The 12,874-nt window shown below is 37.1% G+C and overlaps 1 protein-coding gene and 1 long non-coding RNA gene across 2 annotated transcripts in view; one reads left to right on the forward strand and one right to left on the reverse strand.

The window, feature by feature from the left end:
* Nucleotides 1–135: 135 nt before the first annotated feature.
* LOC144986711 (uncharacterized) lies at nt 136–2,762 on the reverse strand. Its single transcript, XR_013650563.1, has 3 exons — nt 2,626–2,762; nt 1,571–1,670; nt 136–271 (listed from the first exon to the last, which is right to left on the reverse strand). It is a non-coding gene; the product is annotated as an uncharacterized LOC144986711 (long non-coding RNA).
* Nucleotides 2,763–4,109: 1,347 nt separating this feature from the next.
* rab2a (RAB2A, member RAS oncogene family) overlaps nt 4,110–12,874 on the forward strand; it is a 31,326-nt gene continuing 22,561 nt past the window's right edge. The window contains exon 1 of the mRNA XM_004079148.5: nt 4,110–4,340. Coding sequence (XP_004079196.1) covers nt 4,295–4,340 — 46 coding nt within the window. The 5' untranslated portion in view covers nt 4,110–4,294. The remainder of the gene's footprint in view (nt 4,341–12,874) is intronic.

Below are 12,874 nucleotides of genomic sequence, written 5' to 3' on the forward strand. Positions count from 1 at the left end.
CTCTTTCTTCCTCTCTTTCTTGTCAGGCGTTGGTCATTCTGCCTTCGTTGCAAAAATGAAAGTGATTCTTCAACACCTCCTCCCATGCAAAGTTGCAAACTTTATTCATAAATAAAAACATACAGTTACATGTCAGAAATTTTCACATTTTGTGTTGTCGTGGGAGTTGTAATTCATTGTCGTTTGACCATTGTTGCCCTTTTTATGTGTTGGAATGCTGGCAGGAAGGTCATGTTGGTGTTTCTGTTGGAAGCTGTAGACCCACCTCTGGCTGAAGGAAATTGCATGGAAAAAGGGATGGAGGGATGATAGAGAGAGAAACCTGATTGTTTTCCCACTTTAAAGAACCACTCCAAGGTATATTCTTTTTTTTTAACATGTTCTTTTAACACATTTTTCATGATATAAAAAATTTAATTTAAGTAACATTTTCGTTTTTCTTTCTTTTTTTTAGAAAATGTTATACAAAGAAAATTAGGATCAAAGCTGCATTTCTGAGTATTTTTTTTATTCAAATTGTTGTGAATCCGGAGCAAACAAAAAATGCAGTTAGAAAAAGCTTGTAGACGTGATGTAGAAGCTACAATTGGCCGGCTCCAAGCTCCCTGCTCCGCTCCATTCTGATGCCTCCACTTGTAGACGATTAAATCCATTTACGTCTTCGTTCTCCTTGAGCATCTGGGTCAGAACTGGATAGCTCCGTACTTTTGTTGCACCACTAATGTTAGCTTGGGATTGTGAGGGGCTGTAAGCTTGTAAAGTCCCACGCCGATCATATTCTGACCTACTTTAAAAGCCTTCCCAGTGGTCTTTTAATTATTATTACGGTATGCTGTTTTGGCTAAAATAATTTTTTCAAACAGTGTCGTTTTCTAGAACATCATTTCTGCAGAGAGGCAGTACCTCAATAGAAATTCACCTCTGTGGCAGGACTGTTGGGGCAGAGCAAGCCCACCCCCACTCCCCATCATCAATTTGTTTACACGATCTCCTGCTAGCTTACAGCCCCTCACAACCCCAACTTGACATTACTAGTTCAACAATAATAGCAAGCAATATTGGAGCTATCCAGCCGTACAGTTTTGAGCCAGATGCCAGCCGGACGAGGAAAACAAAGACATGCATCTGCATATGTCTACAAGCTGATGCATCAGAATGGAGCAGAGCGGAGAGCTTGTGGCCTGCTGGTTGTAGCTTCTGCGTCACACTTACAAGCTTTTTCAAATTGCTTTTTTTCTGTCTGTTCCTGATTCAAAATGGTTCATATAAAAAAAATACTGAATTTTGTGTTCAACTTTCCTAATATATATCATCAATTGTCAGAAAAATGTCCCAATAGCTTATTAACAACACAAATAACACGATTTTCATCTGAGTGAGTCTTTAATAACCTTATATTGAAAAAATGAACCCCAGACTTCTCCTTTCTTGAACTTCCATAAGATTCTATCTTATCCACCATGATTTGAGATCACCATGAAGTCAAAGCAACATTATCATTTGATAATGGTGGTAAAATCAGATTTTATTTTAAAGCAAAAAAAGTCAAAAATCAGACATCACTACTTACCTCATTTAGTCATGGCTCTTTTTTTGTCAATCTTACATCCTCCAGGCTGCTGATGTTAATTGCCCTACATTCTTTATCTGGAAATGGTCCTTGGAGTCATCTAAATGAAGACATGCACCCTTTTTTTTAACCTCCCAAAACAAAATGTGTGATTTCTTCACATGTTTGAACCAAATCTGAACCACAGTAACTTTTTAAAAGAAGAGCAGGCACCTTTATGTCTGGTTTCTTCAAGTATTTCACACGGATCGTACATTGCTTTGGACAAAACATCTTGTTTAGTTGACCATTCTCTTGAGGTCTCAAGTTGTTTTTTTTTTACTCTCTGCTGTATTGTTCTTGCTAAACGAGGCCACAATTTGCAACTTGAAACCTTCAGTTCACTGAGGAAATAAACCAGGTCAACTTCAGACTCAATACACCTCCAGATGGTCTTTAGATAAAATAGACCTTAAGGGCATATTATATTGGCTTTACTAAGACTTTTATGTTAAGCGTTTTAAATTGTAACTACTAATCGAGTAAATTAACAATAACTCTGACAATAGATTGATTAAGAGGCTTCAAAATCCCTCAATTTTTTGGAGGGGATATTTAGCATAAAGTTGCAGACAAGACTTAAGATGAGATTAAAAATGATCCATTTATAGTTCATAAACATGTAAATATGCATTAATTAGTATGGTGTGTAATACTCAAAACATGTTTTCAGGAAAGAAAAGAAAAACCTTACTGAAGTTTTCAGTTTTCTTGTAAAATGTGCATCAATTCAAAGGAAAGACAGAAGTGAAACTGTTGGTTTTTTTTTATCAATGTTCACATCAGAATTTACAGTCAGCAGACAACTTATTTTATCAATCTTTTGTTAAAACATATTTTTCGTGTAAAGATTTAATCAACAAAATGTTGTTTTTCTTAAAAATTTTGAAAAACTAAGTTGTTACTGCAGCTTCACATCAAAGTTAGGCACTTTTAAATACTCATTTTTATACTTGGATTTAATTTTAGTTTTCCATCAGATAAACACAAACAGCTCGATAAAGTGAGGTGCAAACCTGGTTGCTACAGTCCCAACTTGTGAAAGTGACTCTAGCCCTGAGAGAGATCTGTTTCTTCATGCTTGCTGCCATCAAGTGGTGTGAGTGTAACCACAGCTGCAGTTTCAGTGCCAAAGACATCCCTCTGGTTCCCTGCAAGTTAAAAAAACAACAACACCAACGTTCAGTTCAGGTTCCTACAGAGTTTTGTGCTCCTTGTTCTGTTAATTTTTTTTTCTTGAATCATACAATTCTCATTAGTTCGCATGATATTACAATGTATTTTTGTTATCAGGAAGACTATGTCGGGATGACATCACATAATTAATAAATAAATTAAATGATAAAAGGTTATTTATATAATATTAATCATTTTTAATCTAACTTTTTATTCTGAAGCATGGGGGTGTAAACATCATGATTTGCAGCTGCTTTTCTTCAAAGCAGGACGACTGATCCGTATTAAGGAAGTGATAAATGGGGCAATGTATGGTGAGATTTTGGGCAAAAGCCTCCTTTGAGGCCCTCTGTGAGAGGATTTCGCATGAAGCATGTCTGGATCTTCCAGTATGACAGTGATCCCGAACACATCGTCCAAGCAATGAAGGAGTGGCAACAAAAAAAAAGCATATCAAGGTTCTGGAGTAGTCTATCCAGCCTCTGGATCTCAATCCAAAATAGAGAATCTGTGGAGGGAATTTAAACAGCAACAGCCCCAAAACATCACAGCTCTTGAGAAGATCTGTAAGGAAGAACGGACCAAAATAGCCGCTACAGTGCAAGCCTGTTGAATATTTCCAGGAAATACTTTGTCATTGAGGGTTTACAAATACTGAGGGGACATTTCTTTTCGACCAAATACTTGTTTTATAGATTTTATCTTCACCCTGTATAGACCCAAGCACGTTTTTTTTCTCCTTATAATTGCGTGGAGTCATGTTTTTTTCCTTTTTTTTTTTACATAGATGTTTTAGTCTGTTATTTGTAAGTATCTTTTTCTTCTTTTTATTGTATTTTTTTCTTTTTTAGTTTTTCTGAGCCACACAGGCACTACGTTTTCTGTTTGGTCCTTGTTTTCCCTTTTCTCTAAATACACAGCCTACAATTGTGGATTAAACTAACTGACCAAAGCTGGGTGTTGCTCATTCTTTTGTGCTTTCAGGACTTTCACATTACTAAAGTAAATACTATTATGAGTAGTCATTGTTATACCCTAAATTGATAATATAAGTTAATTGCAGTTTGTTGTACATTGTTCATTTTACATCATGTTTTACCTCTGCAGGTTTTAATGAAAGTATTAATGCTATTCAGGACTCGTGTACAAATCTGTTGTAAAATTACTTATGAAGAACAGTAGCATTAATCTTTAATGTGAAAAAAAGGTTGAAGGAAACTTTCACAAAACTTATCACGGGCATTTTAATAATATATTAACAAAACGAGATATAAAAAAATCACAAACACGAACACACACGACAAAACTCCTGAGCATGCCTTGAACGCATCATTGTGTAGCGTGGCGAGGGCGGAGCGTATGACGTCGAGCTGAAGCTCGAGCTGTTTATTGTTCCTTCCTGAGCACCGACAGAGAAAAACAAGCTGTCAGCTACTCATTTGATACGGTTCACGGCCCGTTTTACTAAGGTGTAACGGTTAAGAAAGCTGACTGTACAAAGCAGGTGCTATGGCGTACGCGTACCTCTTCAAATACATCATCATCGGAGACACAGGTAAGTAGCATCAAGTGCCAGCTAGACTCAGCGGTAGGCTATCTTTCAGTTAGCGGCTATTTCCGCAGTGTTGGATAGTCCAATGACGTGGTAAAAGCAGAGACGCAAGGGGTGGGATGACAGCTCCGATTTTCTCCCCCGTTTAATACATCCGAACCAAAACCAAAAAGAGAAATAAGAAAAATAAAAACGGTCGTTCCGTAACTAGCTCCCCCCCTCACCCCGGTGCCGTAGTAGCTGTTGACACCGGCAGACGTTGGGCCTTTTGTCTGCTTGCGTCGAGGGTGGGGGTGTTAGCCGCTAACTAGCATGCTAACTGGCTACACCTCTAGAAAAGATTACAAACAGCTGTCACGACAGCAAGTTAGCCTGTTTTTTCGTGTCAGTATACATAAAAATAAGTCGTAGCATTCAATTATTTTTGTTTCTGAAACATTATCTTTACTAGTTTTGGAATAATTTAAACTTAATATTAGACAGGGCCATGATAGCGTGAAGCTAAAGCTCGTAATAATTTTTCAAATGGCGTAGACAGAGCTTGTTGACTCTTAGTTTGACCACATCTATTTTCGCGGTTCACATGTCCCCACTATACTCGATTTCTGCTTTCTATTGGTAAACGTATTTATGGTTTGGTTACACAAATGTCTTCGAGTGTTATCCGCTTATTTTTTTGACAGATTGTATTGATGATGATGGGCCTGTTCAAATACACGAGCAGCAGGTGCATATGAAGAAGAACTGCTGTGACAAGAAAATCTAGAATCTTTAGTTTGACATAAGCAGATTCTCAGGAATGTGATGGGGACGTCTGATCTTTAATGGCTCAATCGGATAGAAATACCACGTTGGCTGAATGAAAATTAGACAGCAATTGAAGGTAAACACACCGAAAAATAAAACTTTAAAATCATAAACTAGCTCCAAACATTGTAGAAAAGATCCTTTCTTCTCTCTTCTGGACTACATGGTTCTTGCAGAAGAGGTTCATGTTTTTATTTGTTAATTTAAGAGGTTCATGTTTAGCTCGTTATCATTTATTCCTAGTTATCAAAGCTGTTTACAGCTCTGGCTAATATACCAGCTCAATTCGGAGGGTATTTTCAGAAAAACAGACCACACAGCTCACATCAGCGGGGCTAAGAGTCATCAAAATCTTGAAATGATAACCACAATATGTGAGTGTAAATTCTCCAGAACTCTCAGTTCTAGATTTCATAATGAAGATCCAGCGTAGAAAACTTGAACTGCAACTTTGTATATCCATTTTGGTTTAAACAGGTAATTTAAGGTTAATGGTTACCTTCTGGTGAAGGATTTTTACTTTACTGGGTCTTTAAAATTGTATAATTATTGCTTGGAGGAACATAAAACTGCAGTTCCAACTGCAGATTGTAATAATGAATCAAATCATGTGGTTTTAATAAAAATAACAGTAATTGCGTCATCAACAAAGGGGTTACTAGCTTGAAAAAAATTCCTTTTGCTCAGGTCATCAGCAGTAATTGGGTAAAACATTCTCTGTCTGAATTCACTCACTTCTCCCTCTTAAAAGACTATCCAGTGTCATTGATTTCACTTTTCACTTCAGTTTGGACCCATGATCACTACTTTTTGTAGTTTTTTTGTTGTTTTTTTAACTTAAAATATGATCTCACCCGTTTGTCAAAGTAAAAACCTTAAAAAATGTACATTCTACAAAGACTATTTATGAATCTATTGTGTTCTGATCATAAAAACTTAATGATTTATTTAAAAACAATGCATTCATTCAAATGACAAATTGTTCAAATGCAATGTATTGTTACCTGTTTTCGCCTATCCAGTGACCATCATGCACACTAGTTTTTTTGCAGAGGTTTCTTGGAAATTTCCAAGCCACTGGATTTTGGAATCATAGATTCATAGTGAGTAGTGTGTGAATTCTGACACTTTTTACTTTATTATAGATGGTAAAGTGACGAAAATATTGACGTTAATATACAGTGAAAAAAAATCATCACAATTGAAAATTTGAAATGTATCAGCATTGACAGAAGGAACATCGTCTTGGTAGTTTGGGGTAAAGTATTTTGATTTTACACATTCCTTTTTTAATGATAATTATAAATTGTTATTGGTATCACTTCTTTCTGTGCTGACAGGTAAAGAGACTATTTTTGACATAAATATTAAAGCCATGCTTTTCACTGGGCCACTTGTAATCACCTTTAATGTATCTTGTAAATCACAAACTAATTTCTCTGTGCGGATGCTAATTTGGTTATATGTAATGTGCTGTCCTGCATGCAGACATCCTGAGAAAGAAATCGTTTTCTTTGTACTCCTCGGCTGTATAAACTACACACTGAAGCATATCTTATGGAAATTTATCTGTTTTATGTTCATTTTTGACATCATAAATGAACTTTAAATCATTGGTGTTACAGGTAAATATCAAGGGATAGTGTTTAGGCTCTTGTTAATTTTTCATATCAGAAGTTTGATAAAAATTGTATTTCATTTTTATCCCCACTGAGTCCGTTTTCATTTAATTCCTTAAGAACAGAATTAACCTCATCTTTCATAAGAAAACTATAATTCTGGATAGATATGTTTATGAAATGGGTGTATATTTTAGCTTATATCATAGCTATAGTCCGGATATAAACAGGACTGCTTTGCTTTTTTCCCTTTTTCATTTTGATATCATTTTTATTTTTAAATGTATGTATATTATATAATTACAATTTTGTTTAGTCAACCATTCAGAATAGTTTAATTTAAATTTGTTCATATTGGAAACTACATTATTAAATCACTTGATCTAGATTTGATTCATTTATTATTTCAAAACCATTTTTAGATTGCAAAATGTTTTCTTTTTTCAAAGATGCAAAGGTGGCATTTTAGGAAATTGATGAGTGGATTCTAATTATTCATAGCAAATTTCTTAAAGAAATATCAAAATGAATACGTTTTACAAGTTGTCTTTTTCTTTTTTACCCAACCCTTATTAATAACATGATTCATTCATGTCAAAGAAAAATAAATAAATGACTAAAGGTTCATGAGTCGGTTGTGGTTTTCTTCAATAATGTCTGTTAGTTTATATTCAATACTTGCTCAAAGCTCAACCCTGGCCTTAACCTGTTACTCAGTTTAGAGAAATAGCTGTTGGCATGCAGCTGGCTTTAGTGAAATGAGCTTTTAAAGGATGACTAACAGTTTCTAAGATCACACCCTCTTTTTTTACTATTTTTTTCCCTCGCTCTCCAGATTCAAATGAATGATGCCTGAAAGAGAATAGATAAAAGCAGCCTCCATCCAACATGGAGGGGAGACATTGCCCCCTTATATAAGACAGCAGCTGGACATGGAAAAGCATAATATTACATGGAGCTATTGATTAAGTTCTGTTGGCTTTTTGGCCTGAGGTTTAGCCTACAGACTGATTTGATTGACAAAACTGAATATGAGTTGAAATGGAAAGTTTCTGCTCTTCTTCAAAGCCCTAAACAATAAAGTAGGCTTTGTTCTATTGAACACTGCCTGCAGAACTCTAAACCTCCAAGTTTTGACCCCACTTTTTAATGGGCACTGAGAAATGGAGGCATTTGTTCTAATGCTCAGCTGGAGTTCACTTGGAGCGTCGTGTTTAAAGCAACCCATTTATTTAACAAGTTACAATATTCAGAGTTTGGATTAGGTTTGAGGGGGAAAAAGCTTCACGTTTTCTGTGTGGTTCCATAGTTGTCTTTGACAATGTTTATTTTAAAAGAAATGTTCTCCAGCTAATGAAGGAAAGAATGGCCCTGATGATGGTTTTTAGGAATGTTAACCAACAACCGTGTGTCTCCCACATTCCTGTGATTTACTTTGATTTCTGGAAAAGATTCTCAACATTTCTTCTGAAAGAATCTGAACGTGTTTTCTTCTTTAGCTTGGCTGCTCTCCTCAGGGCTCGCCACAGCAACTATGGCTTCACTTTTGTTCTTCCTGGCAAAAACCTTCTGCATTTGCTCAGAGCTCTGACCAGCGCCTGTAAATCCACTTGATCTTGTCCCTTTTTTGGTTGCATTAATGACCTTTTAAGGCTTTGAGGGCAGTTTTAAACAGACTTACAGTGATGTGTTTGTGCTTTGTCAGGTTTCACAGCTCTTTGGTGTGATGGGATGTGCGAGGACACCCGTGCAGCCTGCTTTCATGTTCAATCCTCTGCAAAGAACGTGGTGCAATCATTTGACCTTGCAAAATTTCTGCAAACCAGTCATGAGCAGTGCAACATCAGGTTTAGGCTGTAGTACGACACATGTGGGAAACCTCACCTGCTATTGATAAATATGTATGATTTAACTTTAAAGTCAATTATTCCTTAGTCCCAAAGATGGATTTTGAGAATATATTAACCTTGCTCACTTTTCAAATCCACTTTGTTTTGAGTTAATTTAAAGACCCACCCCGATTAAATATGTCTTGTTGTGTAGAAAATACGCCGGGCGTATAAGATCCCTGATCCGCTCCATTCGTATACATCCGACGACTACATCCATGTACGCTGCCATGAGCTGGCATTCGGCTCAAAACCGGACGGCTGGATAGCTCCAAAATCACTCCCCATATTTTCTTGCACTGTTAATATTAGTTTGGGGTTGTGAGGGGATGTAAGCTAGCGGTAGAGAGTGTAAACAGATGGGGGATGCGGTGTTGAGGGTGTTTTTAATTACTGCCGCGCTGCAGAAACTTTGTCCTAGAAAACAATCGTTTTTTTTTTTATTTGGGTGAAAAATAGCATCATCATATTAAAAAAGACCACTGGGAATGTTGTCAAAATAGATCAAGAGATTTATCTGAGTAGGGGCTACTTTATGAAAATATAAAATGTTAACATTTCTTTGTTTTACTACACAACTAGTTTTATGACAAAATATCTTTATCTCTCCTTAAATGATGGCATTTTTTTCTCTATGCAGATTTTGTCTTTACAAGAAATTGTTGTTTTGTTTCTTAAACTACTGCTAAAGCCCAAAAACCACATGGGTAAGAGGGCTGTCCTTCCCTTCATTATCTTAATCAAGTTCTTGTTTACATGTCAACAGCTAAATGCAGCTTTTAAAAACTGTAGAATGACATTAACTAGATGATGTGTCACTCTCCCAGGTGCACTGTCTCTTAATATTTTTGTCACATTGTGGTTCTCCATACTCTTATAACAAAATCCTAATTTGCAACATTTGCTTAACCTTTATCATGTAGGGAGACTCTCCACTTAGATTGGAGGGACTAAAGGGTGCAAAATGACTTACCAGTGATTTACACAATTACTGAGTCTGACTGTTTACTGAGAGCAATTTAGTTATTCCACTGGCGATTCAGCCGTCCCCTTCTTTGGCTTTGCAAAAAGCCCAGCAGGACTGTCAACATCCGAATTTCCGCTGCATGATGAGGCATGATGATGTGTTATTACCTCAGCCAGAAGCTGATGGAAAGAGCTTTCAGAGAAATATTACCCAGCTCTCCACTCATTATTGTTACCATTGGAGCCACTTTCACCATTTCAAAGCACAGCTAGCTTTGATTATACAGCAGTTCTCTGCACACAGTTAGTAGACTACATATCTGCTTTCATTCAATGAGAAGCCAGAGGTTTCACATTGTGTCAATATTCCAAGAGGATATCATTTTAAACAAAGCTATTCTGTCAAATTTGATGCAGTTTGATTAAAAAATTTCAATGTTAAAGTAAGGTTTTCATTGACAAGTGAACTCGGGTTCTCAGTTTGGTTCTGCCGAAGTTCAAGTGAGCGCTCAAATTTGCCAAAATATCTGAGAAATGTACCAGGCGGAACGTGCCTTCATGTAGAAGCAGCATGAGAAGTGTGACTGTCAAGAACCTATATTTGAGAAAAAGAACTTCCTTTTGGACTTCACTCTTTCAATTTTGTGTAAAGGTGTACATTTAAAATTAAATATTGCCTATCTTTGTGAGAGCTCTGATTCCTTTCAAATTCTTCTCTACTAACAGAAACCTGGGAACTTGAGGGTCCTTTATAGAATCGTGTTTTCTAGGATTCACGCTGCTGGACAAAAATCTCAGATGCTCCTCTGCTGGAGTTATTATCCCGGTTTGGGGGTCACATCCCCAAATCTTCCAGTTACCACAAGACCTCCTGTTGCCGTCACCTTGTACTTTTTTCCTCCTCTCCGTTAACGCTTGGTATTTCCTGTTATACTCATGTTCCATCTTTCTGACGAGGTCTTCATCATCTATTATACCTTGACTTTCTTCTTCTTGTCCATCACTACTGTGTCTGGTCTGTATTTGGAACTTCCCCAGTATCTTATCTTGATCTTTCTCAACTACCTTTAGAAGTTTTTTCCATCTTGACCTTTGGCATTCCCCGCTTATATTCAGCACATACGTTTTAAACTGTTACATATATATATATATATATTTATATATATATAGCACATGGCAAGGAAAATATGTCGTTTAACATTATTTAGCCAGTAATGGAGGCAGAAATGGGTTTTTGTATTCAGGGCTGGACCTAGTTTTATTGGATCTGATAAATGACAATGGCTCCACCTTTCCACATCCACCCTCCTCTATATCCTTCTGTCAGTTCTCATGATCATCAGAGAGTTCCTCCTTAACAACATCACTGCCTGACAGCAGTGATCCATGGAAACCACGAAGGAGGAACGGGACGTCTCTCTGTGTTTCTCTGCATCAGTCTCTTCTGCTGTTTTCTTTATGGATCAAACAAACATTTGCTAAATGATTATCATTTCATTTCAAAGCTTAAGTTCTTATTTTGGATCCTTTTTAAGTCAATAAAAAACATATGATATTCTAATGCATATGTGTCAAAGTGATGATGATAGAAATCTTTTCTCTTTTTTGCTTTACTATGTTGTCTTGAATGGAGGAAATGCATACATAAAGTATGATTATTCAAGCAAGAGAGGCCAGGCTGAAAAAACCTCTGCTGGTGTTTATTTCCCCCCGCTAAACTTGCAATTTCTCCTTTTTGTGGATGTCGTGGTTCTGCCTGGAGCCATGACCTCGGTTTGTGTCCCTGTGTGAAGCAGCTGGGATTAGATTTTGCCATAATTCTCATCTGGGAACAGGTTGAGGGCTCTGTCCAGGTTAGAAAGGTAGTCACTGCTCCAAGTGGGGGAGTTAAGGTTAAGTTAAGTGGTAGAAATAATCAATGAAATCATGTGAGGCAGTGCAGATTTTGTGGCTGGCTGTTGTGGTGAAGATGGCAGAGAGAGGCTCCTAATTTTCCTTTCTGTGTGTATGCTATCCTCACCTGTGTCCACGACCTTTCACATTTGGAAGTCCAGCAACCAACTCTTTCATATCCATCAGTGGATGTATGGATTTAGCATTTCAATAATAAACTTACTGCAGTTTTGGACAAAGTTCCCCTATTACAAAGCAAATTGTTAAAGAGAAAACTCCACTTCCTTGGAGAACTGAAGACATTAAGAACCTTAAAAGAATGACAAGGGGGGCCGAACGACATTGGCGCAAAACAATACATCACCAGATTTTTAGAAACACGTCAGTACTCTACAATAACTCCATTAAAAAAGCAAGGCAGGAGTATTTCTCCAAATTCATAGCAGAGAATCAGTCAAGGCCAAAACATCCTCTTTGCCACATTAGACAAAATAATCAATTCAATCTTTGGCCCACCCTCCACCTTTAGCACTAAAACCTGTGAGGAGTTTGCAAAGATAGATGACATTAGATCATCTATCTTTAAGGGGAGGGATCAACGCCCCGCCATTGATCTTTCCACTGCACGTCCTATCAGTAAGAGAACGCTATATAGTTTTGTCTTGATTGATGCTGCGGCGCTCCAACAAGTGATGTCCCAAATGAAAAGCGAAACTTGTTCTCTTGATCCCATCCCTACGTCCTTTTTTAAGTCAGTTTTCACAGTTACTAAATTGCTTTCTTCAGACTGGAGTCTTCTCTGCATCCTCAAAGACTGCTATGGTGAGACCAATTCTGAAGAAGAGTGGTTTAGATCCCTCCAATCTAAACAAATACCGGCTGGAATCCAACCTGTCCTTTTTAAGAAACATTTTAGAAAAGCTTTTTTTTCCTAAACTGGGTGATTTTTATTAATAAAAATAAGATTTTAGAAAAGTTTCAGTCTGGTTTTAGACCTCACCATTTAACAGAGATGGCATAATACTTAAATGGTCTCAGGTCCAATGCTGACATGAAGAAAGCATCTGTTTTTAGTCTTACTGGACCTGAGTCCAGCCTTTGACACAGTTGACCACTCGATCCTTTTAACCCTTGTGCTATCTTAGATGACCCCACCCTTACTTTGACGTGTTCTCCCTACCATGACAAAGGTGGATAAAGGTGGAAAGATTTCATGTAATCCATGGACACCAGTGAAGATCACAAATCATTGAAGAAAAAGGTTCAGCGCACTGTCTAGTGGGTCTAGATGACCCAACTCCCAATGTTAAAGTGCCTAGGATAGCACAAGAGTTAAACAGACTTCATGACATGGTCGGAATTA

Source organism: Oryzias latipes, chromosome 17, assembly GCF_053564925.1.
Source record: "Oryzias latipes strain Hd-rR chromosome 17, Olatipes_Hd-rR_3.1".
NCBI classification, from domain to species: Eukaryota; Metazoa; Chordata; class Actinopteri; order Beloniformes; family Adrianichthyidae; genus Oryzias; species Oryzias latipes.